Source organism: Falco peregrinus, chromosome 11, assembly GCF_023634155.1.
Source record: "Falco peregrinus isolate bFalPer1 chromosome 11, bFalPer1.pri, whole genome shotgun sequence".
In the NCBI taxonomy this organism is placed as follows: Eukaryota; Metazoa; Chordata; class Aves; order Falconiformes; family Falconidae; genus Falco; species Falco peregrinus.
The window spans coordinates 892763-920444 of NC_073731.1; the positions used below are offsets into that span (position 1 = coordinate 892763).

The 27682-nt window shown below is 52.8% G+C and overlaps 1 protein-coding gene and 1 long non-coding RNA gene across 3 annotated transcripts; one reads left to right on the forward strand and one right to left on the reverse strand.

Moving 5' to 3' along the window:
- Window positions 1-527: 527 nt before the first annotated feature.
- On the reverse strand, window positions 528-1710 carry NKX2-4 (NK2 homeobox 4). Its single transcript, XM_055816542.1, is given in 3 exon segments — window positions 528-646; window positions 648-1228; window positions 1332-1710. Coding segments are annotated over 3 exon segments (1044 nt in total). The 5' UTR covers window positions 1708-1710; the 3' UTR covers window positions 528-559.
- A 276-nt stretch (window positions 1711-1986) lies between these two features.
- LOC114011482 (uncharacterized) lies at window positions 1987-26755 on the forward strand. Of its 2 annotated transcripts, XR_008749306.1 has the most exons (6): window positions 1987-2062; window positions 18399-18442; window positions 19028-19343; window positions 21558-21741; window positions 24149-24244; window positions 25144-26755. It is a non-coding gene; the product is annotated as an uncharacterized LOC114011482 (long non-coding RNA). The 2 variants fall into 2 exon arrangements; XR_008749305.1 differs by having other exon boundaries at window positions 18399-19343.
- Window positions 26756-27682: the final 927 nt, after the last annotated feature.

The following is a 27682-nucleotide window of genomic DNA, read 5'->3' on the forward strand; positions in this document are numbered from 1 at the left end:
GAAGATTTATTGTTCGCGTTCAGTGGGTCTGTAAAGTATGTTCGCCGGTACCGGCGCGGGCTCCCGGTGCGCTCGGGTCTGGCCGCCGGTGCTCGGCCGCAGGAGAGCAGGGCCGGGCCGGCAGCGCAGCCCCGGCTGTCCCCGGCTTCCCCCGGCTGCCCGCCGCCGGCCGGGCGTCCCGTCGGGGCGGCTCTCCCGGGCGGGCCCCAGCGCACCCGGGCGCGAAGGCGGCGGGACGCGGAGCCACGGACGCGCCCCCCCCACAGGCAGGTGGCGGCGCGGACACACGCCCGCAGCCCCGCGGCGGCTCTGCCTTCGGGCCCGTCTCCGAAGCCCCAGAGAGTCTAAAAAACACACGCGAAGGGAGGCCGGGGGCGGGGGGCGGGGGGGGCGCGGACCAGGCGGAGGCCCACGGACGGCCATCGGGGCTCCCCGCAGGTGCCCGGCCGGGCCCGGGCGGCCGTCGGGGCCGGGAGGGTCCGGTCCCGGAGCGCGGGGAGCGACGCCAGGGCGGGGCGGGGGCGGGGGGCCCGGGACGGGGAGACGACATACACACGGATTACCACGTCCTGCCGTAGAGCAGGTTGGGGCTGACCATGCCGCTGTTGTAGTCGACGCCGGCCGAGTCCATGGGGGCCAGAGGGGGGCACCTGGCCGTGCAGCGCCGGCGGGCTGGGCGAGAGCTCCTCCAGGTCGGCCGCCTGCCCCAGCGAGCCGGGGTGTGGGTGGGCGCCGGGGGCTGCGGCAGGCAGGGCCCCGGTGGAGGCGGCGGGGGGCGGGGGAGCGGGCTGCCCAGGGGCCGGGGTGCCGCTGCCCGGCGGCGGGCAGGGCTTGCCGTCCTTCACCAGCACGGGCACGGCGACGCGGCGCGGTGAGTGCTGCTGGCAGAGGCCGCTGCTGCCACCGTCGGGGTGCAGCTGCTGGGCGGCCGCCTTGTCCTTGGCCTGGCGCTTCATCTTGTAGCGATGGTTCTGGAACCAGATCTTCACCTGGGTGGGGGTGAGGTGGATCAGGCTGGCCAGGTGCTCCCGCTCCGGCGCCGACAGGTACTTCTGCTGCTTGAAGCGCCGCTCCAGCTCGTAGACCTGCGCCTGGGAGAAGAGCACCCTCCTCTTCCTCCGCGGGGCCGCGTGGAGCGGCACGATGGCCTTGGCGCCCTCGGCGATGCCACTCAGGCCGCCCATCCCGGCCACGTTCATCCCTGCCGATGGACCCATGAACCTGGAGACTGAGCGGGACAGGCGGCTCAGCGCCGGCGGCCGCCCCATCAGGGGCAGCGCACCCCTGCCCCCCGCCCTGGCCCGCCCGTCCAACCCCACACCCGCACTTACTGCTGGAGTAGCGAGGGTCACCGCCGGCCCCATACCAGCCGCTGCCCGCCGCTGTGCCGCTCCGCATCCCCTCAGGGTAGGCGGGCAGCTCACCCATGTTGCCCAGCCCGCCGTTGCAGTAGCCCCCGACGGCGCCGTGCGGGAACTGGGAGACGCCGTGGGGCATGTGGTAGGCAGCCGCCCCAGTGGGGCCCGCCACGACGTGCTGTGGCACGGCGGCAGCAGCGGCGGGCACCGGCGGCTGGCGGTAGGGCCCAAGGGGCGCGCCCAGCCCGCCCGCCCCGTCCATGCCGCCGAACTTCTTGTAACTCTCCTCCATCGGGCTGAGGATGTCGGTGACCGAGAAGGGCGTCGTGTGCTTGGGGCTCAGCGACATGGCGCGGCGGGACGGGAGGGGATGGGCTGGGCCGGGCCGGGCGCTGCCGCCGGCACCGGCGAGCCGTCCGCGGGCGAGGCGCGGCGCGGCGGCCACCAGCCCCGGGAGCCGGTAGCTCGCCGTTTCTTTTAGCCCGGCGCCGGGTTTACGCCAGACGCGGGGGGGGCGGAGCGAGCGCGCCCGGCGGGGGAGAGCGGCGGCGGCCGGCCCCGTCCCCTCCCCGCCTCCCGCCGCCCTCCCCGGCCCCCTCCTCCCGGCCATTGTCCTGCGCCCGACGGACGGCTCTTAAGCCCGGCCGGCCCGGGGCAGCGCCGGAGCGGCTCCCGGCCCGGGCCGAACCCCGCGGCCCCCGCCTGTAAGTACCTGCCCGCTCCCCCTGCCGTGCTCGGGCCGCAACTCTCCGCGCCCCTGCCCGTGCCCGTGCGTCTCCCCCCAGATAAGCCGCCCCCCGGGCAGCGCGACGGCTGCGGAACCGAGCCCGACGGCGCGGACTCGTCGGCAGGAGCCGGGAAACCCCTCGCCCGGCCCGGACCCCCGCGGGGGGCGGCTGCCAGCCGGGGCAAGGCAGCGGGCCGGGCCCGGCCCTGGGGGGACGGCGGGACCCTCGCGAGACTGATGCTTCGTTTGCGGTTGGCTTTGGGGGTCTTTTGGTTGGCGGCGTTTGGGGTTTTTTTTGGTCGTTGTTCGTTTGTTCGTTGGTTTTGAGACAACGAAATGCTCCCTCGGGGCTGCCCGTGGCCACGGCTGGGGGCCGGGGCACACGCGGGACGCACTCCCCCCGCCCCGGGCTGCAGCGGGTCCCGCGGCAGGAGCCGGCCCCGTCGGGGGGCAGCGGCCGGGCCGCCTCCTGCCCGTGCCCCGCCGCTGCCGGCGCGACGGGGAGAGCGGAGCGGGCTCTTCGACGGGAGTAGCAGGACCCCGCGACCAGAGCTTCCCCTTCCCCCCGCCTCCGGGCCGGGGCTCCGCGGGGCAGGCCGGGCAGACGCGACGGGGCGGCCGGGCGGCGCGGACTTGCGGGGCGGTGGGCAGCGCTCCGCGACACGCCGCTGTGTGCCTATGCATCCGGGCGGGCCCCGCAGCAGCCCGCAGCTCCCGCACAAAGCCGCGGCGCTCGCTCGGAGGGGCCTCTCGCTGCCCCCGACCTGCCCGCGCCCCCGGGGCTGCCTGCGCTCTCTGGCGCTGCCCGCTCCGCGCAGGGTGCGGGCCGGGGTGCCCTGCAGGCCGGGGTGCCCTGGGGTGCCAGCCCCCCGCACAGCCCCGTGCACCCACCCGGCCGCAGTCCTTCCCAGCGGGGACCAGCAGAGCTGCGCTTTCCCCGAAAAGAGAGAAAATTCCGTGTGTGCGATAAGCACCGCAGTGCCCGGGCCGTCCTGGGAGGCTCTGGCTGCCCTCCCCGTGGCCCACTCCGGGGGGGCCGAGCCCCATTTTGGGGAGCCAGGGATGTCCCGCACCTCGGGAACAGAGCTTTCCCTTCCTGTCTCCGAACACCATCCTTTCCCTGACACCTTCGGTGAGAACTGCTGGGCAAAGCACCTCCCAGTACCGGGGTGATTATCAAAGAAACACAAAAGATAAAAAATCAGAGAGGGAGGGAGCAGTTCAGCTTCTTAAACCTTGTGCTCCCCCCCTGCACGCTGAAGGTCGGCAGCAGTTAAACAAGGTCAGACCTCCGCATGCGCTGCTGCTTCTGCTCACCTCGAAACTCCCACTCCCCACAATTTTACCTGCAACGCTTTATTCAGTTGCAGTTTTCCCACAGTCCAGGCAGAATTCCTGGCACCCGCGTTAATTTTTCCTGTGTTTGTGTGTCCCATCTGCCCCCTCCCTGCTTCAAAAAAATGCTTTAAAACCCCCTTGGTGGCTGCCCGCCGTCAGGCTGTGCGGAGGGCCAGCTGCCACTCCTGTGGCTGGAGGTGACCCACCAGTGAGACCCCGCTGCCTGCCAGGGCACCCTGGGGGGCACGGCATCGCCTGTCCACCCTGGGGGATGGGGCCCTGTGGCCGGGCCCCCGCTGCCTGTGCCCGCTGGCCCATGTGTTTCCCCGTGGAACGGCTGCGCTGCACGTGCTGCTGAGCATCTCCGAGCTCAGCTTTTCCTTTGCTGGAGTCTTCCTTGAAAGGCAGACAGTTATGCTTTGATTTGATTATTTTTATTTTTTTTTCCTGAAGAGAGTTTTCTGTCCCTTTTGGAGCTGTCCCTGACTCCTTTCTGGGAGTCACACGCCAGGAAGGGGCTGTGGAAAACTCTGTCCTCCCTGGACTTAGAGGTGTCAGGGCAGGGGATGGGGACCGCGCCTGAGCCCCCCAGCCAGGCGGGAGGAGGGAGGGGAACCCCGGTCAGCCTTGCAGGGGAACAGTCCTGGGGTTAGCCCGCAGCTTGGCGAAGGACCCCGCGCAGCCCCATCCCCGTGCAGGGGAGACCCACGGGAAGGGGATGGCTGGATGGAGTCTGGCTGGGAGAGGCAGAGCATCCATGGGGTTCCCGCTCGTCTCTGGGGAGGGGGGAGGCTGCTCCGGGTACCGCGGGAATGATTCCTGCAGGCTGCTGGGGCAGGGAGGAGGTTTGGGATCCCAGTGAGGCCTCAGGGCTGCTTTGGTAACACACCGGGCAGGGTAAGGCGAAGGGGTGAGCAGGGCTGGCCCCGTGCACGTGAGTCCGGCAGGCGTGACCTGGGGTTCTGGGATCTGGCCTGAAGCAGGTGATCCAAAGGGACCTGAGCGATGGGCATGGCTCCGACCCCTGCGGCCTCCGCTTGCACACAAGGTGGCTGCTGGGGGACTCTGCACACGGGGGTACGCAACGGGGCTGCCCCGAGGAGCGCAGCCGAGGGAGGCTGAACCGGGCAGGAAAGGGCTCTGAATGCAACAGCCGCAGCGGAGCACCCACGCGAGGGGCTGGGATGAGGAGCCACACGGTTCTCGCCAGCGACGGGGCTGGGACAGGCTCTCGAGGTCTGCGGTGGGTCCATGGGGCTGCAGCAGGGACTGGCCCAGGCCTCCTGCCTGCTGGCTCCTCCACAGAGCCTGGGAGACTCCTCGCCCCCAGATCCCTGGGGGCAGAGGCCACTTCTCCCTGCATCCCCTTGCAAAGCCAACAGGGAAGCACAGCCTGGGGGGAGCAGAAAGAAACACCACTGACGAAATTCCTCGTGTTTATTTTGCACAGAAAACACCGCTGAATTTTTCCCGCATCAGTAGCATGATTTTTTTTATATATATATAAAAAGCATAGCACGTCAGTGAAGGCTTTCCTCCTTTCTTAAACCGGGCATTGCAACTTTCCTGAAATCGAGCCTTTTGGCAGGGTCAGCATCAAACACTTGGTCCCCATAGAAATGAAGTATCAAGGTGATATTTTCCTTTTGCACTTTTACTCTAGCAGAAACTGAGCACGCTCCTTTGTTCCAGTTCAACTTCAGTGACTGGGTTTTCTGGCAGGGAGATGTTTCATTTTGTTAGTGTGCTGGACTGGTGGTAAAGAAAATCCTATTGTTACAGCGAATGTTTCACCAAAAAATCCCTTAAAATCATCCTTATTTGCAGAATGTGTATTTTCCTGACTTAATCAGTCATTACCTGGAAGTGCCATACAAAAACGGACCATGTCCATCCATAGCCTGGGAAGATCGAACTGAAGATTTCAAGCAAAGTAGTTTCAAAAACAGGTTTTAAAAAAAGACGTGGCAAATGCAATAAGGCTGACAGTGATAGGAAAGAACCTACCAAGAAGTCAAACCATTAGGTTTTAATTTTTTTGAATTATGTTCCTAGCTTCTTGATTACACACCTTCCACAGAAGGTCATCTTTATTTGAAGCTGTAGGAGTGCAGATGTTATTTCAGAGATCAGTTTGTCTTTCTGATAATAATGACATATTTTGGCCGCACGGTGCTCATTTCCACACGTAAGTTGTTCTTGCTGTTTGAGACTGCCTATTACAGTAAAGATATTGACCTTGGCAAGACACAATTGACATATAGATAGAGGCTGATTTTATTTTTTTTTGACGTTTTTCAATAATCCAGTATAAATGCTAATTTATTTCTGTGGCAGCTTGCCTAAAAGCAATAGTTTCATCTAAATAGTCAGCGATAGTCACTCATTGCCCAGTTACAGTGTTGTGATCGCAGCTGATGGCAGTTTGCCTTGGTTCAGCTCTTACCAATAATTTGCACAGATTAAAAGGGTCTTGGAAATGGAGGCTTAAATAATTGCTTTCTAAAGACGTTGTTAGACTGAAAAAGGAACCTGGGGTTTCCAGTGCACTCTAAAATCATTTCCACATAAACCCCAGATTTAGTAGTTTTGAATGTCACTAAACAGGCTGTTCACAGGGAAAGGAAGATATTTATGTGGCATAAAGAGATCTCTGCTCTGGCTGCAGATGTTGGGCTTGCTGCCTGTGCCCGGGGGTGTGTGTCTCCCTTTCCAGGGGAAATCAAGCACCTAGAAAGTAATTGTGGGCAGGAGTTAGTGGCTGGGCTGTTTGCTCAGCGAGGGTCGGTGCTTGCCAGCAGGAACACCCGGCGGTGCCACCGCAGGGATTCCTTAGGAACTTTGGGTTCCTGTCACCCTGCCCTGCTGTAAACGGTGATGATTGCTGTCAGACGGTTACCCTTTCAGTGTTTTTCCTTGTGGCTGTAGGTTTCCCTTGTGCCACTTTTTTTTGGGGGGAAAAACCCTTAAACCACTAAACATATTGGCCTTCTCAAAACTTCCCTGAATGTCACGCTTGCCAGATGGGTATTTTTCCTTGTGGCTTTTTATCCAGAGGAGCCTTTCATGCCCTTTTCCCAGCATCTGTGGCAGGCAGGGTGTCTGCAGTGCCTTGGGCTGAAATTACCACCCCACCCCTGAGCCCCCGGCTGCCAGCCCCATTGCCTGCTGCACTGTGCAGCCTGGCAGAGCAAGGACAGGTTTATCTGGCTAGCTGTGCCTGCCCCGTCCTCGCTGGTGGCTTGGGGCAGTGCCTACCCCATCACCTGGGTGGGTGCTGGCCGTGCCCTTGAGGGAGCCCATGAGAGTTCATCCCTCCTCTGCCCTCGATGCCCAGGCACACGGATGCTGCAGTTGGGTGCATTAAAGCTTTTGCAGTCGCCTTTTGGAAGGAAACTCTTCCTGTAGCCGTTGACCGTGCTGTTAATTTGGGGTGGGGGTGGGTGGGGGGTGAGTGAAAATCCTAGCAGTCCTTTTAGATTTTCTTCCAAATCGCTGGAGAAGATGCTGAGCCACACAAGACCCCTCCAGAAACACCCTGTGGATTGGCAGTGGGTGCAGCTATCATCTGAGGTCACTTGCTGGTCCTGTTGACGAGGGTGACATTGATTTCGTCTGGCGCTGATTCTGTGTTCAGCGAACCCCCTGGGCCTGGGTTACATGACACCGGCAGCGGCCTCCGCTGCACTGAATAACGGCAGCCTCGCTCACCCCGATGGGTTTTGCACACTCACGGGCACTGACTGCTGCCAGCTGCCGACCCGTGCGCTTCTGGGCGGCTGTTGTGCCCTGCGTGGAGCCCCCTGGGGCCAGCAGCCTGCGGGGGGGCCAGGGCGAGCACAGCAGCTCGCACAGCCGGGGGCTGTTAGCAAGAGCCTCCACCGACTCCTGCGTTTATGAAGGCTCGTGGGCAGCGAGGGGCTCCCCGGGGGCTGCCGCGGGCTCTGCACCTCTTCTGCCTTGCCTGGTGGTGTGGGGCTTCTGCAGCCGTGGGAGTACAAGCCCATTTTTCTCCTGCCTGTGGAAGGGGATGTTTCCAGCTACAGACATCCCAGGTAAATGTCTTGTGAGCGCAGATCTGGCCGGAGAGTTTTTTGGCAAGAGAAAGGTGGTGGTGCATGGTGATGGGAACAGAGCTGTCTCCTGCGGGGCTCCCCAGTGTGGGGAACATTGGTCCTCCCAGTTTGGTGGGGTGCTTTTACTGTTTCCCTAATTGTTGATGCAGGAGAAAATATTCTAATGCTGTGTGACGGTGGCATCTTGTCCAGCTTTTCCTCAAATAACAGAACGTAAATATTTATTTGGCATCCCAGCCTTTTCTGCAAGGTTCACTGAACCCTGCACCGCTCTGGCTAGCCGCGGGCTCGTGCTGCCACCGGCTCCTTTGTGCTGTGCTGCAGCCTCCTGGCCAACTTCCCCTTCTCTCTTTGTTGATACGGTTTTCTTTTATTCCGTATTGTTTTCCCTTCCTTTTTAATTAGTAGGCTTGAATAATGAGGCTGGCTCTCCCTGTCACCGCGGTGTGTGAGGCTCGGTGATTTCTCTGTGAGGGAACACCAGTGAAATCTGGGCTCCTGAGCTGCCGCTCAGGTTATTTTTCTGTTGCTCTTTAAAATTTCCTCCCGGTGCATGTTGCCAGTAACAGCTTCTGGCTTTGGAAGTGGAGCCCTTTCACACGGGACATGCCTGTTTGTCCGACCATTGTACCTGGCCTGGGCTGTGCTTAGTGCTGGCAGAGGGACTATCGAACGCCCTCGTGCTCCTTGGCAGCCTAACTAGATGCTGCACAGCCTGCCAGGGCTCTGTTCTACTTCTGTGACATTTGGGGTGAATTTTATTAATGCCTCTCCTGTCCTGTTCTGTCATCCAGGAGAGACCTTTCTGCTGATGTGGGGGCTGCCCAAACCCACATGGCTCCTTCCCTCTGTCAAAGAAGGCTCAGTGTTTCCCCCAATCCCCCTTACTCAAGTATTTTACTGATTTCAATGCTAATTTTTTGTTTCCCCATACCCGTTCTCTCCTGTGCCTGAGTCAGTGAGCTGAGGTCTCCGGCCGGTCTGACCCCATGGCTGGTTTGCAAAGCTCTGGCCCCCAGCTGGTACTGGTGTTTGCCCCAGCAGCTGCTGGGCCCTTGCCTGCCCGAGGGTGAGGGTTTGGCAGCGGTGCGCTGCTTTCCTTTCCGGAGGCCGGGCTCTCCGGGAGCGCAGGAAAGCCCTCACATGCTGGTCTATGCACGCTGGGGAATCCACGGTGCAAACAGTGTATTTAGCAAATGGTACAAACTGTTCTATGTTAACAGGGAGGATTAAAGAGTCAAAGGCTGCAGGCATCCAGCCTGGATAGCAGGTGGAGAAGTTAGTCTTCAGGGCAGGGCTGGCTCTATGCAAAGCCCCAGATAGGCATTTATCAACACATGGGTTTTCTTTGGAAGAGGGGGGGAAACCCACCTCTGTATTCATTCAGTGATATCTGATTTCTTTTGTTGGCATCCTTATGTCAGCACGTGGTCAAGATGACTCTTTGGGTTAGATTTAGATGCAGTGTGAGGAAATCGCAAAGTAGAGAGGCTTCATGAAGGATCCTCTCCATTACCTTTCAAGTCAGAATAATATTCCTTGTGCAATTAGAAGTAACCATAGTTACTCAGAGCCATGGCTCTGGGAAGCCAAGCAGAGCAAGGTGGCAACCAGAGCAGGGAGAAAACATCTCTTTTTGGAGGGAGAGTTCCTGTGCAAGTACTCCATGGAGCAGGTGTGTGTCTGATGGGCAGCATGGCTGCAGGACCTGGCATGGGGACGTGGCTCGTTTCTCAGTGATCTGGAGAACCTGGTCCATGGGGCGTCACTCACCAGCAGTGCCGGTGTGGGTGCTGGTGTTAAATGGTGCTCAGCTGTGAAGCTGGGCTTTGAGGATGTTTGTTCCCTGTTAACTGCTGGTGGAGGGAAGGCTCACCTCATCTGGTCTGACGGAGTGAAGGGGAGCTGAGGAGAAGCTCCAGCTCGTCCCACCTAGGAGAGCAGGATGCGGCCATTTCCACAGGGCAGTGTGGGCATGTGAGGTGAAGCTGCCTGCCTGGTGGCAGTGGGGATTTGGCTATGTGGGGAGATGAGCATTATACTCGGATCATTGCTGACTGATGAAAGTGATGGGTAAAAGTATTAGAAATACTGTCGTCTCTCCCGGTCCCTCATCATGTGTTTACACTGGAGGGGGCATGTGGTGAGGTTTGCATGCAGCAGAGCAGACCCCCAGGGCAGCTTCAGGGCTGTCCCCTGCAAGGAGGAAGCTGGAGACCAGCTGTGGCTGAGCTTTCATGGCTGGGATAGACCTGCAGGAGCTGTGGTGTGGCAGCCAGCTCTGCTGCTGGATCACCTCAAGCCAGGACCTTGCGTAGGGCACTTGAGCTTGCATGTGGCTTGCTGGCACCCAAGTTGGCTTTCCCGACTTGGCTGCCTGTGGCTTCTGTGTGTCAGTCCCCAGGGTTGCTGGTGTTGGACAATGACTGGCAGGTATGCTTCCTGTGATGGGAGGGCTGGAATATGCAGAGTAAAAGAACAAATATTCTCCAGTAATGAGAAGGGGATAATGGAGCCACCAGACAGACATTTTTCTAAAGAAGAAATCATATCTGAGCTTTCTCTTTCAATTAAATTACACTGAGGGAAGCCAATGCGTGTAGGGTGACTTACGGTATTGGCTATTGGGAATCAAGAGGCAACACTTGAAAGTAATTAACCAAACTGAGCTTGGGTCTGAATGCTGTCACATGGACTGGGCGGAGCTGGGCTGGCATGGGAGGGGGTGGCAGCTAGTGGCGGGGTGCAAGGTGGTCTTTGGCTGGGAGAGGGAGTCTGTGTGCCCTGGTCACCTCATTTCTCTGCCCTCTTGTGCAGAGGGAGGCTTCTCGATGCCTCCTTGGGGGTGTCCAGGCTGTCTGACAGTCTGTGATGTGAGTGGGGGTTTTCAGACCTCATAGAGGACCACAAACCCTAGTGAAAAATCAATGGGATTCACACCCCGAATGGGGAGGTAGGTCCTGCAAGGGCATCGGGCGCTTTGGGCTGCCAACTTGTGCCGCTGGACCACTCCAATGCACCCAGAGCATACATGCACTCTGCAGCTGGGTACTGACTCCTCTTTGTCTTGGTGGGTGCCTGTCAGCATCTCCAGGGACTGAAATAGCTTTATAAATCCTGCTGGGGTGAAACCAGTTCTGGTTTGAGCACTGGGCAGCCACGTTACCATTCTCTGCTGAGCTGCCCTGCCTGGCTCAGCCAGGATGAGCAGCTCGGTTACACCACTGCCTGCAAAGGGTTAGCCTCTTGCCCGGGGCTGGCAAGGGCCATGTAGGCCTTCTGTAAGTATGATTTATATATCCAGTGCGTCTGTACTTCAGCATCTTGTGGCTCTCTGTGCATATGGAAGCTTGAGGGGCAGCCTGGGGGGGTGATGATCCGAATCCCAGAGAGCAGAGCCGGGCAGCAAACAGCTGCAGCTGGAAATAACAGGCCAGGTCAAGGCTGAGTCAGGAGGGTTGGTTAAACTGGCTTTGAGAATGATGTGAACCTGGAGGAGACCAGTTCTCCTCTCAAATGAGCAAGTAGTGGTAAAAGGCACCCTGGAAAGCCACTGGCCACATTCCATCCATAGAAGCCCCCATGGCTGTAGCCACCTTTGCCTAGGTCCGAAGCTGTTGCACAGGGGTTTGCCTTTGGGGTTCAAAAGGCTGTAGCAGGGCGAGTGCCCTGATGCCTTCCCAGCTCCTGGGACAGGCTGCTGCATCCCCGGCAGTGGTGTCCCCAGGCTGAACTCCATGATGTGCTGTACCCCAGTGGCCCATGGCCATAACCCAGCCGTTATCTCCTGGGTCTCACCTGCAGGAGGTGGCACTTTGAGGGGAAAACCAGTGGGAAATGTTGCAGGTTTGAAATGCTGAAATAGGCCATTGACAGGCCAGGCATGTTAGAGCAGCGGGGGCAAGGGAAGGAAAAGTTTGGTACTTGAGCAAAGCATCCAAGGAAATGTTTAAGAAGTGCTGGCCTCTTCCAGATTGTGCTAATAAAAAACTTAATTAAGGTAAAAAAAGAGGAAACATAAGTTAAGGACCTTCTCTGCTATGTGTTTTCTTATCCTCAAGGCTATCCTCTTTTTCATGCCCTGGGTTATGCTCCAGTTCTTTGTTTTCTTCCCTTGCTGCTGCACATTCTGTGCAGGCTCTGACCCATAAATATCACAGGTTTCCTGGTGGTGTTTGTCACCATGGAGTTGCAGTCTGCAAAGTAATAGTAGTATTTAAAAAAAAAAAAAAATCCCAAACCTTAAAAAGCAGCATCACCTTCCATAGCCAGCAAAGCAGAGCAGATGGCAACAGTGGCACCGCTGCCCGTGATGCTCTGGGGACGGGTGCCTGTGTCAGAAGGGCTTTGTTTCCCTGTTTGCTCTTTACCCTTGAAGATCTCCTGCAGGTGGAGGGAGAAGAGTGGAGCCGTGGGTGCCTGGGCACCGCACGTGAAAGGAGCGACAAACACCTGTAAGTTTCCCCCCTTATGTTTTTTTTTCTGCAGGATCCTGCTCTGCTCCAGAGTCCTCGGGCTGTTCAGGGTGGGAACCATGCCTGGTCATTTCGTTTTTAGGGTGGGAACTGTCTGGGCTGCTCCATCGTGCCTTGTAGGCTCCCGAGGGCTGGTCCAGAGCCTACAGTGGGGTGCGAGGTGCCCGGTGCTGGGCACCAAGTACGGGTGAGTCCGCTCCTCAGCGCCTGCAAGCACTGGGCATAGCCGCTCAAGGGGCGAGGGTAGGGCTGACTGTCGTCTTTGCGGGGTTCTTGGGTTTCAGCTCTTGCCAAGAGCCAATCTTGATGATTTTTAATTTGTTCTTCTTCAAGTCTTGTTGCGTGTCTGGTGGAAGGCACTGGGTTTGACCCAAATCTAAGACCCCCCATCTGCACTTCTCCATGGGGGTGCGGGTCATTCTGCATGCTGATGAGCACCTTCTCCATCTGGGATTGCTGCCCCTGCGAGGATTTTGAAGGCTTCGTGTCTATGTGCAAAAAAACCAGCTGTGCCTTCGTATCTACCCCATGCAAGGTGTGAACCATGTTGCGAGAGGTGCTGGGAAGCTGGCTGATGTCATGGCTTTGCTCACTAAACATAAAGAAACAAAACGTTCCGATGGGTGTTGAGGAAAGGCAGGACCAGCCTTACCCCTGGGGAAAGCAGCAGGCTTTGGGGTGGTGCAGACCAGCCCCAGGACCCTGTGGCGGTGCTGGGGGTCCAGCAGCAGATCGCTGCCCAGTGTGAGGTTCCCCTGCAGGTGGCCAACGGCATGAGGGTGGGTGATGACACATTATTCCTCTGATTCCAGCTGCGCTTACTGCGAAGGGATGGTGATGTGGGGCCCCGTTCTGTGGTCCCTGGCATACAAAATCCCCAGCAGCATCCCCGCCAGGGCAGGCTCGCACAGCCAGTGCATGCTGGTGTGGGGGTCCTGTGGCTTGAATATTTATAGCACCTTTGCTGTGTTCATTCTAGCATTAAACTGCTAATTAATTATGACATTTGTACTACTTCATTTTTCACTGTGAATCTGCAGAACCTGGCAGGCAGTTAATTAGCTCTCTCTATGCAAAGGATACTAAGGAGAAATAATTGCTTGAGGAATCATCATCGCATTCTTTCAGAAAGGTCTTACCTGTGAGCTGGCTTAAAGCTTGCTAGATTTGCACTTTGAAAGATGCCTCTGTCAAAGGCCAATCCTTTGGAAGAGAGATTTGAAGGAAGAGGTTATCTCAGAGATGTGGCTCAGTGGGTGTTTTTTAGTGCTTGTAAGTCCAAGGGAAATCAATTATCTAAACAACTCCCGTTCTGGAATGGATTTCTTTATTCTTTTCTAAATATGTACTCATCTTTGTCTTCGTATTGATGTGTACAGTCAACAAACCTGAGATTGCAGGAGGTGATCGGTTCTTCTCTGGGTTTCTCACAGCTATTGCCTGGGGAAGGGTGAGGGGCTTCCCCATCATCTTTTCATTTATTTTTTTTTATTATTTTTTTTTAATGGAGCTGTGGGGGAATGGTGCTTACAAACAGTCCCTGATTTCATACGCCCGTCTTCTCTTCCCAAATGTGTCTTGGCCTCATAAACACAAAACCTGTCTGAGCCCCCTGAGGAATTTGGGGCTGTTGCAGAAAGTGCTTGCAGGCTGATGGTTACAGTGCGTCCTACCTGTAAGGTTGCCCCAGTTTTCAGATCTTGCTGCTTTTGGGGGGCATTTATCCAAAAAAAAAAACCACCCCAGCCCTCAGAGGGTTGAGCAGCACATCAGGGGTCTCTATCAAATCAGCTGTCTAATGTAGCTTTGGGTTTTTTTTATGGCCCCTCCGGCATGCCAGGCATTGCTCTCTGTATTTGCTGGCAGCTTCTATAACAAGAAGAGGTCTGCGACCACCACAGGCTCCTTGGGGTAAGGAGCAGGTTTTTATTTTTGGGCAACAAAGACAACGAAGAAAACAGAATAATGAAAATGGTATTTTTGCCTAGAGGGATAAATGGGCATTTTCTTAAACAGATTGAAACTTACAGCAGGTACATTTGCCCTCAGCGCTCCCTTTGAGAAACTTGTTTTATTAGCAGATAGTTACATGTTGGGGTTACAGACGGAGCATTACAGTAATGGAGTTGACATCTATATAATGGAGTTGACATTTTCTTGAAAAGGAAAAAGAAAAAACCTTAACAGAGTTCCTCTCCCTCCCACTTTCTTTATTTCCTTATTTCGCTGTCATCAATTGCAATAAGACACACCAACTTTGAACAGCTGTTGATGCTGGCAATTTAATAAAATTTCATACAACGGTAGGTGCTTCAGGAATGTTAGCGGGACTAATCAGTCTGCTGTAAACTTGAACTTTGCGGAGAAATCAAGGCAATAGCTTGTTCAACAGCAAATCATAACAATTTGAATCAATTCTTGCCAGCACTTTCTTGTTAACTGTTATGCACTGTCTCAGCTTCCAGTTTGTGTTTGATGCTTTTAGCAAGAAGTTCAGAATAGGGATCTCTTCCTACAGGACAAAGCTGCTTTTCTAAGCCAGCTGATAAATGCTTTGCTCTGCTGGGGCCAGAGATTAGACTCTCTATCATTTTTGCATTGAACCGAGCTGGGGCGTAAAGAAAATTCTTTGCACGCCAGATTCATTAGAGCAGGTTTAGGGTAAGAGGGACGAACAAGCCCATCTGGCTTACAAAGATGAAAGAAGATGCCAGAGCAAGATGCCAACTGGATTGCAGATTGGGGTGGGGAAAAGATAAGGAATGGAAACACAACAGCATCTTTGAGCCCACAAGAAGCGTTGATGAAGCTTAGACGTTGATCTCCAGGAGTTTTGCAATTCCCAAATTAACTCGTGACAACTGAGTAGGTGGCTACAGCTACACTGTCACTAAATGGGTATAAAATGTGGCTCTTCCTTGCTGTGGAAGATGAGCCGTTCAGGTCTTTGTGTCTCTGATTTGGGTGATCAAGAAATGGAAATGAGCCGCAGTTCTCCCTTCTGGTTGATTGTCTTGGCCTTCACTTGTTCTGGGTGTAGCAATAGGATCATTTAGGAAAAACAAAAGCTCTCTGCTCCCAAAATGCTGTTCAGAAGTAATACCCTTTTAATTAACAGAAGTTACAAGTCCTTTGTTGGCTTCTGCTCTTCCCTCTGTACTGTAATTTAAGACACCTCTTGCCTTTTTTTTTTTTTTTTTTTCTGATAACTTGGGTTACTACAGCTCATTGACATTTGTATTTCTAATGTAATAATCAAATGCTAAAATACAGAGATTACATTTGGATTGACACATTCAGTTCTTAAACCCTGAAAGTAATTATCTTTTCTCATGTACAATGAAATGAAAATATTATTGTATTAACCATTAGCAGCTCTATTGTCTGAAAGTCGGCCAGTGCAGACTTGCAATGCCACCCACTGCTTCTGTAGACTTAAACCTCAAGAGTTTTCCCAGAGCTGGAAACTTTCTGGGGAGCTGTGGGTGATCCTCATTCAGGGACCATGACATAAGCAACACACAGCTCTTCCCAGCAGGTGATAATCGGCTCGGGTATAATGAAATGCTCATGAAGTGATGAGGCTCTTGAAGACTTTGTGGCTGAACACGTAGCTGAGGTCCAGTTAGCTCCACTCCTGACACCTAATTTATGGAAAACTTTTTGGAGCTGTGCAGCTGAACTGCAAGCCCCTCAAGACACCCCAGGTTGCCCAGGGTGAGGCTTGACCATAGCTGCAGCTGCTTCTTGACCTGCTGAACTCTGAACCGCTGTGCAGATGAGCCATTAAACCTTTCAAGAGCTTCTTGCAAATTCATGTAAGATGGAGAGAAGGAGACTGCGTGTGTGGCAAGGCTGGGGCTGTTCCCAGCCGCTGCCCACCTGGCAGCACAGCCCTGCTCGTGCCGTGGTGTGTGGAGCAGCCTGTCCCCAGCCCGGGGGGAGCCTGGGGAGGGACACCCGGCTGCTGCTACAGCACGAGCCCCACACCGCAGAGATCCAGTGTCTCGCTCTGGGCTGTGAGTAGCTGTTGTATTTCACATACGAGTAGTATTTTAGTTCCTGAGCCAAAGTCTATCTGAACAAACAGAAAATCCTGTGCTGGTCCTTGCTGGCTGCTTGCATGGGCAAGCATTTGGTTCACCTCGGCAATCACGGCTGCTGCTCATGCAAGCCAGAGGTGTGGGACTGAGCTTAAATCGGGCTTTAAGTTCTGGCTGCGCAAGGCTTGACCTGGCCGGCTGTTCCTGAGCGCCCCTGTGCATTGGCAGCTCTCACACTGCTTGAAAACAAAAAGCTGTTGGACTTTATACTGTGCTTGAAATGGACACGGGCGCTGGCTTTCGTGGTGGGTAAATAACCCAAGCAGTTTTCTTGCCAAGTAGGTTCCATTCCCTGTGAGTTACCAGGGGAGGAGAGGAGCTGGCATCACTTCTCTCCATTGCAAGGGGATTACTGGGGTGTCCAGAGGTGAGAATCCGGGCTGATTTGTAATACGTTTGCACAAACATAAGACTTTCTAAACTGTGCTGAGATGTTCTTTGTTTCCAAGATCCAGCATGTTTCAGGCAATGTGATTTTTACCACATAGCTGTGAAAACCACAAGAGTGGAAATCCTTCAAGGGTTTCACCCCCAACAGTAATCTACACTTGATAGTACAATACATAATTGCAGTTTGAAAATGTGATGGTGATCCATGGAGACCTATTGCAAGGCTTCTAGAAAAAGCTTCAAACATCATCTTTAATTACCTAGTGCTGTGAAGTTAGAATTTCAAACCCTCCGCCAGCATGTTCCCACGGCCTTGTAAGAGACAGGGATAAAGCTGCAAGTCCTTGTTGGCACCTACTGATGCGTGGTGGTGATTAGGTTTGCTCTCATCAGTGGGATCCTGTGTCGGTGCCTGCTGAGTGCCCAGTGGGTGCTGTCCTTGGGTGCTGTTCAGGCTGTGGCTCGTCCCCCTCCACAGGGGAAGACATCCACAGCGTCAAAACGTAAGAATGATATCGATGTAGCCCGGTCTGTCGTGGTCCAGCCAGTGTTTTGGCTGTCAGCCTGAAAGGCTGGTGCTAACCAGGGCTTGCTCTTTGGGCAGCTCTAGATCGTCCTTGGCTGCAGCTGGAACGTCGCAGCGAAGGTGGTGATGGCAGGACTGTGCACATTGCTGGGGCTGAACAGCCCCAGGAGCAGCACCCCGGCCAAAGGGGTAGGTACCTTTTTATACAGAGGCAAATGCTGCTTTTCTTACTCCCTTCCATCAATCTGAAAGGGAAATCCCTGGAAAAAAAAAACAACATGATTGCCTATCTTGGGAGGGGCTCTCAGATGAGGGTTACCTATATCCTTATCCAAAGGGCACTCTGAGCCAATCTAGACCCCCTGGAGCAGGCAGCTGGAGACTGGGCTCGTTGGGCATCTGCAACAGCTTTATCAGCACCAGGAACTGACAGTATTAACTGGCCATCTGCTTCAGAACCGAGGGGAAAAAATGTTTCAGCCCTTACACTTTCTAATGTAGAGCAAAGCCTTAAAACTAGGGGAATGCTTTGAGCGCTGCGTGCACAGACTTTAGCTGCTGCCCAGCGCACCCCACATCAGCCTGTATTGTCTGCTTTAAAAACTGCAGTTGAATTCCTTGGGTTTCTTGGCAAGCCTGGCTGAACAGTTGGGATTCGGGAACAGTTGGGATTCGGCTGCTGCTGCTCTGGGTGCATAGGGCAGGCGAGGGGTCTGTGCACGGGGCGATCCCATGGTGTGTGCCGGGCAGGCAACGTTTCAGGCAGCTGCCTGCCTATTCTGCCCGTGCTTCCCAGGGTGAAGCATAACTGCCGTCCCAGATGGGAAAGGGCCTCGAAGGAAGGTAGGAAAACATCTTTCTGGAGCCCAAGCTAGCAAGCATGGTCCGGCTCTCCGGGCATCTGGCTCTCCACTTGAGTCCCTGCAAAATGGGGATGTGATCAAGGCACAGCGAGTATGCTTCAGAAAGCATTTGATGCAGGGAAATTGCACGAGTTGATAAAAAAGTTGATAACGGTGTGTGTCTGAAGTGGAACTTAAGCTAACTGCTGAAAATACTTTGAAAAGCACTGACCACAATTAAGTACTTAATCAGGAGAGAGCTGCAATTTTCTGAGGCTCAAAGTACAAAAATCATGAAGTACAGATCCAGAGATATGAAGGAAAATGTCTCTTTGGCAATTAAGATCCATTCTGCTCAAAGGCTGGAAACGGTATCACTGAATTACTTTTGTTGCACAGTTGATACACTAAATTATCTAAAATGTAAACCATTGTGCCTAAAATGCCACTCAATGAGTAAAACAGCTTCTCCTGTTCAACTGTTACTCAGCAGATTGGCTTCTGATCATATCTGCTTTCCCTTCTTCAAAATAATGCTTTAAATCAACGTTTTCCTCCGCCAGGAAATGAAGTGCTAGCTGGAAGGACCCGTGTGAGCACACCAAGGGTAAGAGCTTTTTCAGGAACTCTTCTGTCTGCACGTAGATGCAATGCCTACCCCAGGGCTGACGTACAAAGCCCCTGAGGAAGGCGTTGGTGGTCCCACAGGAGAAAAGTACTGGGGTACCTGCCCCACGGCTTCTTTGCAGGTATCGTTTGGAGGCTGGCTCATCCTCTGTGCTTCACCCAGCAGGTGAGTGTGCGTTGGCTTTCTCCCCCTTTATTGGGTGTACTTCCATGCAATGCAGTGGCCAATGCAAGCATCCAAGCCAGTGATGTGGGTGGTGAAGAAGCCAAATCTCCATCCGTGTGACGCTGAGAGGTCAGCGGGGAAGTCTGGGTGGGTGCAGCCTCCTGACCTACAGTTCCCTGCTGCAGGTAAAGGAGGTGGTTGCTGTTGCCCACCACAGGAGCCCAGCAATCCTTGAACCCCCATGAATCACCCCTGGTCACGCAGTAAAGGAAGAGGAGCCTGTGTGGCCTCTGGAGATGGACATGCTGTCTCCCAGCCTGTGGTTTTGGAGAGGCTGGACTTACCCGGCATGTGAGGGGATTGACTTGCTGCATGAAAGCCAACGTGTTTGTCTTGCAGGCATCTGCTAGAAGGAGGGGTCCTAGCTTCTGTGGGTGGCTGCAGTCAAGGTCCCAGGCTGGACTTCATTCTTGAGGAACCTCTTTGGTGGAAGGTGGAGCTGATGCTAAGAGGAAGGTGCTGTCCGAAGTACTCCACAGCTGTGCTGCTAGCAGGTATCGGCAGGAGGAGCCTGCCTACAAACCCACCTTGTCAAGGGCTGGAGAGAAGATAAATTCATGCTGCTTCAGATCTGGCAGCAAACACCATGGTTCTCTGGCCAACAACAGGAGAAGATGATGTGGTGCCTTCGAGTGGCACCAGAGTGCTGTCACAGGTAGGTCAGTCAGTCACGTGTGGGTTATGGTGGTGAAGGAAGTGCACTGTGCTCACATCAGACGTGGTATGTGCTGCCACCAGCCAGAAGAGAACTGGCTTCAAGGGACACCGTGCTTAAACGGCCTCCAGGCGCCTGTCCTCTCCCTTGTGTCACAGCCATGGCTGGAATCTGCCAGTGATGGGTCCATGGGGAAAAATGGCTCTGCTAAAGGCAGGGACGTGTACCCCTTGCCCTCCCTTCACACCGTGTGAAGGGCCTTGTGAGGATGGCTTGGGAGGAGCCTCTGCTCACAGCACAAGTGCCAGCCAGGGCGCTGGAAGCAGGTCTGACTGGGCACCCGGGGCACTGGTGCGGGCCACCGGTCAGGAGGACACGCGGTGTTACCGGGAAGGCACGTTCCCTCTGCTCTGTTTTATTTCTTCTCCCTCCCGGGTGAGCTGTGGCAATGACACAAGTGCAAACCCCGCTCTGTTGTGTGAGTGTCTCTTACCCCTTGTAACCCCAAGGTATTGATGGCAGATCTGCAGTAAGTACCGCTGGAAGTATTGTGCTGCAACTGCTGCTATTTCCACTTGTTTTAAACTTGATTATAGATGATGTTGTAGAGTTTTATTGTTGATGTTATTTTTTTACATCTGTGACTTGTCAGAACTCCCTGTTACATGTCCAAGTGCCAATAAACCTGAAGCCTATATCCATCAGTCACTTCTTGCAGCTTGTCTTCCTTTTGAGAACCTGATTCAGTGTCTCCTGAAGTCAATGTGAGTCTTTCCATTGATTCCAGTGGATGTCAAGTCAAGCTCTTCTTTTGACTGAGATGGCAGGCACTGTCTTTGAATTGGCTTTGAGTGTCATACACCTAGTGTGATGAGGCCCTTATTCATCTTGGGGCCTCTAAGAGCTATATTAACAATGACAGTGAAGTCATCTTAAATTCAGATGAAACCCTTGTACCACACCACATCTTACGTTTTGTTTGTGGAGGGGCATAAACAAAGCTAGGACTACTATAGCTGCCCGTTACCTCTTTCGAGAGCTCTGTGTTTGTGTGTAGGCAATTTAGGAGGTGGGAGAAGACTTGAGTGGCACGTATTATTTCTTAGACTGACAAGTTTGATAAACAGTTTGGCAAATTATTTAGTTGTATGTATTTTTAGCTACTCTGGTGTTCCAAAGCTTCATGAAGCAGCGCAGTGTTACACTGACACAGCCTATAGAGGAGTTAAGGGTAGCTTTTATGCTCTGATGACTAACATGCTGCAGCCAGATGGAATGGTATAAATCTCTTCTTACACACAACCAAGCCAAAACAAATATTATGCAATGATTAAGTGGCAACCCAAACAGAAGCAGGCGTCCTGTGGGCTGAAACAGGAAATCTTGGGTTACAAAACTCAAGATATGTTAATTTAATTTGATTATATATTTGATGGCTATCTGAAGTGGCCCATGAATAATTGATGAAAACTAGAAAAGCTGTTGTTTGCCTTTAAAAGCAAGCTGAAGAAAGTAGAAACTGAATACTTAAGAACAAAATTATTGCTTGCATGAGTCGTATGAGAGGTCCCCACAGCCTACCACTGTCCCTGGCAGTGACCAGTAGCAGAGGCTGATGGAAGAGTGTACGTGGAATTCTCCCTATTTGGCTGCATTAATGGCTCATCATAAATTAAGGACCGTCGTGTTCAGTCTACCCATGCCATGTAAATAACTGACTCACGCTCACAGGGATATGCCTGCAGGTTGGGGAGCTGGTGGAGCCCTGGTACCCCCATGTCAGAAGGCAGCAAGTGTTGCTGATGGGATCCTCCATCCCTCGCGCAGGCTGTAGGCAGCCAAGCCAAGGGTATCTGACAGCTTTGGTGCCTGCAGTGTTCTCCGCAGAGGGCTGCGTCCTGCCAACACACGGTTGAACTCACATCTTACCCAGCAAACTCCGAACAGCCACGTAGTGCGAACAGAAGGGTTGGTTAGCCCCCTTCACTACTGGCTCTTGGAGAAGGGGAGGAAACAAGTTTTGTAGGTGTTTCTGGCAAGGGGTTACTCTGTGGTGCCGTTCTCCTCTGCACTGGGATTGACTAAGGCCTTCCTTGTTAAGGAGGAGGGCTGTGCTTCCTGATTGCTTTTTGATCTGTTCTGCAGGCTTTGAGAAAAATCTTTTAAATATGGGTGCGGGGCGGGGGTAACACAGATGATCTTTACCCTGCGAAGGTTGTTTACCCTGCTCTTGGGATCCCAAAAGACATGGTGAGAGCCACAGTCGCATCAGCACAGTGACAGCCAAGAAACCAGCTCTTGAGGGTGACCCCAAGCCCTGGTCTGCCGTTGCTCTGGAGGAGGAACAACAGAGTTCTTCAGCTCCTCTGTGGCCAAGCTAGAACCTCCTGAAACCCAGGTAGGTGCTGCTTTCTGCACTGACCTGATGTCACCAGAGTGTGAGCAGAGGGTGACATTGGGTCTAAGCTTCTCATGCTTTGGGTAGCTGAGTGTCTTTCCCAAAGATGCAATGATCTAGACTTTGGTGGTGGTGCTAGTGAAAACCAGGTCCTTTGCATTTCCAAAACCTTTGTCTCTAACAGGTGCAAAGACCCATTTGCTTCATTTTCTGAATTATGTTTAATATTAATCTCAATGACGCATGCCCAAATAACGACCGTGTGAGTGGGAGCTGTGATGGCAGAGCTGCACTCACCTGATGAGCTGTTCTTAGCCTGAGCTGGTCCCACATCCCCTCCCAGCACCTCCAGCACCTGCAGCCAGCCCTGTGTGCCGGGTGCTTGGTCACCTCCACCAGCAGCACAAAGCTGGCCCCTGGCCAGGCGCCTTCCCCCTGTCCGAGGAAGGATGCTTGGCAAGTAACGAGTCAGACTGATGCACGCAGTGAATATGATTTGAGGCCAAGAAGGCAGATCGCACCCCACGGAAAGCTGGAGACCCAGCAAGGGTCAGATGTCAGCACTTTACCTGAAGAACTGAAGAAAGTGTGGCATGTTTTTTCTCGCAGTGAAACTGCGTTGCTCAGCTGCAGAGCAAACACCACGACCGAAGGCTACACATCCTTACTTAGCAAGGAGAGGGCTGAAATGAAAGGGGTTACCTGGCAGTGACCTCTTGCTATTGTAAGAGGTAGTAAACAAGGTGAAGGTAGAATAGGGAAGATGGGTAAATAGGCCTCCTTAAAATAAAATAAGCATCAAACTTTTATTTGTCTGGGCCTCTAAAGGAGCACAATAACCAGAGGCGCGTGGGGAGGGCAGGAAGCATTATTTACTCCAGGAAACGATCATGAATTATACAGAAAGTTGTCCAGGAGCTCCACCGGCACTGTGACCTGTGATGATCTGTAAAGAAGAGAGCACGTTGGTACCAGTTTGCTCGCAGCTGAAACAAGTGTTACACCCCACGGGCTCAGAGGGAGAGATGCCAGGTTCGCTGAAGATCTGACCTCAGCAGTAACGGAGAGGTAAAAGCAAGTAGATGGAGAACAAAAGCCTGTCTTTTAGCATACTTTAAAGTCCTTAACCCAGATACAAGGCATGGCTATAAATGAAAAGGCAGCCCTAGAATTTTAGTTTAAGCTAAACAAAATTGACTGGTTGTGGAAAAACAGTCTTATCTTGTTTACTGCCAAGCTTCAGCTTTACGTTTGAGCTGAAAGGAGGATAAAGTTTAACAGTGGTTACTTTTAGGCTCCTATCTGAATACTTGAGCAATGGTTATAGCTGAATGGAGAGTCTAGACTCATTTAGGAGGGGTTATGACAGCAGTAAAAAAAACAGATTATGTGTTAGGCCAGATGGCTTAAAATACGCCATTGAGTTGATTTATTCCTTTACAGATGCTGGAGTGTCCAGAAAAAATATTTTTCCAAAGTTTAAGTCTTCCTAAAGTAAAAAGCATTCTTTAATGAGGTTAATGGGTATCTTCAGGCTCCTGCCTCCATCAGCAGAAGGTGGACCTGTACATACCAGTATAGATGGAGCTTGGCGTTCATGTGCCTTTTGCTGAAGCATTTTCCTGGTGATGATATGCCACCACTGTAATCCTTTTCTGCTTTGAATCCCCTCTGAAAATGTATGCTCACGCTGAAGACAAAGTAATGACTTTTCGATTATGTGTGCCAACTGGCAGTCACTAATTTGCTACTAACTTGTTCCAGAATAAGTTTGGACAGGCCAGATTTTGACCAGGTCTCTGTCAAATGGACCACACGGCGCTCAGGCTGCAGTTTAAAGATCAGGTGGTTGTTGTTATTTACAGGTTACAACCAGAAAAGTATTTGGTTCAAGAGAAATGGAGAAGGAAAAACAATCCTGAATGTCCTGGACTGCAAAAAGGCAAAATAACTTCCAATGTTACCATTCCTCTGTCATAGATTCATTTTTGTAATCCATCTATTTTTTGTGGATTTATTTTTCCCAAGTATCTACATTGAAAGGGGGGTGCATAGTCACTGTCTGTGGGCAGTACCCAGCACAAAATGCGTAAGGAGTGTTTGGATGTCCACTGGTACAGACTGGGTGGCAGTACCTTCTTCGCTTCTCCTTCCCTCCTCCATCAGCTTGATTTGTTCTTTATTGACTCTGGGCTGAGTTTTGTTTTTGCCTTGTTCTGAAACACTTACCTTAAGAGATCCAAAATACAACAAGCTGGGGATGTTTCAGTTGCTGTGTTTTTCCATAATATGGAGGTTTAAGTGGCCTTACTTGAGAGGGACGAATCAAGTAGTCTTCTGAAAAATGCAGCAAACAGCTGCTATCCAAAGTCACTGCTAATTGATAACATTGAATTCTCTTTTGTAGTGGATTTTCATCCAGCTGTTACCTAACTCTGAGAGGGACCATCAAAGGCAAGTTCTGCATTTATCCGTCACTTCAAAAAGCAACCCATAAGCATGAGTGAGTTTTTCTTTTGACCTCTAAAGCCTTTGTCTTTAGAAATCAGTGGCAAGAATTTCATGAACCTAATGAATTGTCATCGTGGATGAAATGCTGCTATGGCAGGAGTAAATTAATGAGATGTCTAGCACTGCTAGCACCCCTTTCCTTGTCATTTTTAAATGTGGATGTAAATTCACGCACGTCACACACATGAGTGCATACAGATTTAGACTGTTGGTGGTCATGATGGATGAGCATGCGAAGGCAGCATCAGTGGGGCTGAGGACCTGTGAGAGTGGAATGGATGGCAGTGAAGAGCTTGGGCTGCTTCTGGCAGAGCCAAGGTTTCCCTCTGACATCTCTAACAGTTGCTGGAAGGCGCTGAAGATGCGGTTACCTGGCACGCACGTGTAAGCAGTGTGCAAGAGGGAAAGGGCTGGTGTGATGTTCCCTTGATCTGTGTTCTGAAGCAGCCTCTAAAATCACCGGTAACTGCCTTTCCTTCCCCACCTATCATCGTGGTACCGGAGCGTGAAGGTGATGGGTCTGTGTAGCCACTGCCCCCTCCACCTGGGAGGAAGGCCAGAATTCCAGAAATCTTCAGATACGCGTGATGTGTGCTGAGCTCTGTGTATGTCTCGGCAGAGGCAGCGTCTCATCTTGCTTCTACAGCAAAGTAAGGTTGGGTTAGAAGTAACTTGCATGTAAATGGGTCTTCTAGGATTGCTCCATGGGCTGTGGTTTCACACCTGGTTCAGTTGTGGGGCTACAACATGCTTTTAACCAGGTCCTTACATTGCTGGCTTATGTGAATATATCTGGGGAAATAAACTCAAGGGCTGCTTTATTTGAAAGTGTGTGTTTCGGGCTGATTCCTGCCATGTTTTCTGAACTACGCGTTGTTTCTGTTTGTGCAGAGGTTGTGGAAGGGAAGCTGCACCATGGACCAGACTTTCTCAGCCACTGGAGTGATTACAGAAGCAGAAGTGTAAAGGAGAGGAAGAGGAACGAGCAAACCCAACGGCCGCAGCATGACCCGAGCTCCCTAAGCTGATGAGCCAGGGGAGCCGCCGCTGCAGATCACTGGGGACCACACGCCGGGGGGGGGTTGAGGGGGACAGCCTGTGCCCAGGCACCAGGGGGACATTTTCTGGAGATCCCGTCTCTCCCGTTACATGCGCCGCAGGCGGCTCTTCAGTCCCACGCCACTGCTGTCGCAGTCGCCTGGCTCTGCACCCGCCAGCAGCACTGTGCCCCTCCGGCTGGCTGAGCACGGGGCAGGGCAGAACTGTGCCAGAGAGGGTCGGGAATCTGTGTTACCCTGTGAGACACGATGCCTCCTCCATGGTGAAGCAGAGGATGAAGACTGGGCAGAGCCTCGGATAGAGAAGATATGAGGGACTTAAGGCCACTTACATCAGAAGTGTATTGATGCTGAGTTACTTGGGCTGGTCTTGGGTGACAAATCACATGTGTGTTAATCTTTTTTTAGGAGTCACCGACCCAGGCTTTTGCAGGACAACTTTCACTGAACAAGGAGGGGGAAAAATGTCTGAATAAGAAAATAGCTGGAAGATCCACGACTGGGAAAGCTTTCCAGCAAAATATTATTTTTTTTCAGTCTTGGACATGAGATGAACTCTTATCCTGCAAATGCTTCTTTCCTGCAAGGTGTCATACAACACATGCCACAGGTCACAGGGAGAGCAGCTCTTGTGTGCTGCTCGCAACCCACAGGTCCCAGTCAGCCTTGGTGAGGGCTCACAGCAGCAGCGTGACTGCAGGCCTGGGGGGACACAGCCCCTGCTATGGCCTCTGGGGTGGCACTGAAATGATGCTCTGGTGGCCTGGGGAAGAAGCAGGGACTCTCCTCGTAGTTTGGTGCTGTAGAGCATGCTTCCCAGCAATGGTCACCAGCCCAGTTCAGTTTACTAGTATAGGTACAACCTTAGATGCTGAAAGGATCCTGTATTTAAGTCCCCCAGACCTCCCCCATCCTATATGCTCCATGTGGTCAGAATAGGATTTGGTATGTTAAGGTGCTTGAATTCTTTGTGTTTGTTTCTCGAAGTTAGATTGGTATACTTTTTTTGTTGTTCTTTGCACTAAAAAAAAAATACCTTGGAATACATGTACACTTTTAAAAACTGTTCTTCCCTTAAATAGTTCAGCCTGTTTGACCAGACCTGGGCTGTGGTGGTGATAATATGATTTTACACAATTTATTCTAAGCAGCTTTGCTTGCAGTTTTTATCTCACGGATAACTTTCTTCCTGAAATGGTGCTAAACCCCATGAAATACAGCAGATCTCTATGCAGAATCAAGTGAACCTGCAACAATTGAAGGCAAGTTTGTCTGAGCTCTTGGATTTTTACATCACAGCTTGAATGTTTTCTGTTGATAGCATTGATATGATTTCTAGCAGTTAAATCCCAAGTATTTAAGTGGAACAGAGCTTATTATGTATACCCTACTTACCTCAAACTGCTCAAACTTTATTTGAGTAAAACAATAAAGTATATTAAACATTAAAATGGAGATGTGATAACTCATCTTTTAAATTACTTTTGCCTTATGTATAAAACTTTTTTTAAAGATTTTATTGTCAGATTTGTGTGCCAGTATGTTCTTGCAGTGCCTCGAGGGAACTGCATGTTGATGCTGGTTTTATCCGTGGGACAGACTTTAATTTTTGTGGTTGGCCAGACTCTCTGAGCCCTGTGGAACACACAGTCAGCCTGGGAGCCTGCAGGAAGGAAGGATGCTGCACCGTAACTATAACCCACCCTTCAGGCTGAAATCCATTGTTTTCCAGCCAAATGCTTGTCCTTTGCAGCTCTGGAGCATCACAGGTGCTCTGAACCTGCTGGGCATCCAAATGTTTTTTCTGGGGGGACCAACCTGTCCCAGCGAGGAAGGGAGGGAGAAGGGGCGGGGGGCCTGCCTGAAAGGACTGGGGGAGCCGAAGGGGAGGTCCCTCCTGTCCAGCCCCCTGGGGCCAGCCGGTGTGGGCAGCAGGAAGGAACCTGAGGCAGTGAGGTGGTGTTAGAGGCTCCCTCTGAAGCCTTTTAGGTTGGGAAGGTAGTGGTGACAGCCACCCCCCCCGGTAAGGTCTGAGCCCCCAGGAGCAGCAGAAGAACAAATGCTGGAGTGTTGCCCCAGGTGAGTGGCTGTGCAAAGTGGGAGCAGTGTTGCGTGGGGAGGGAGCATGGGGGGGGTGCACCTCCAGTGGGTGATGGGCAGTGGGGTTGTCACCCCAATGACCCTAGCCATCCAGTTGGTTCTGGTTGATTCTAGGTGCTCTTATATGTGTGCCCATGTATGTGCACATTAAAAAAAAAAAAAAAAAAAAAAAAGACAGAACTGTTGGCTCTTCATATGTAAAAAAAGTATCATTAACTAATGCTGCTGTGAAAAACCCAGCAAATTTGCTGTCACTGGATGGTGAATCTGCT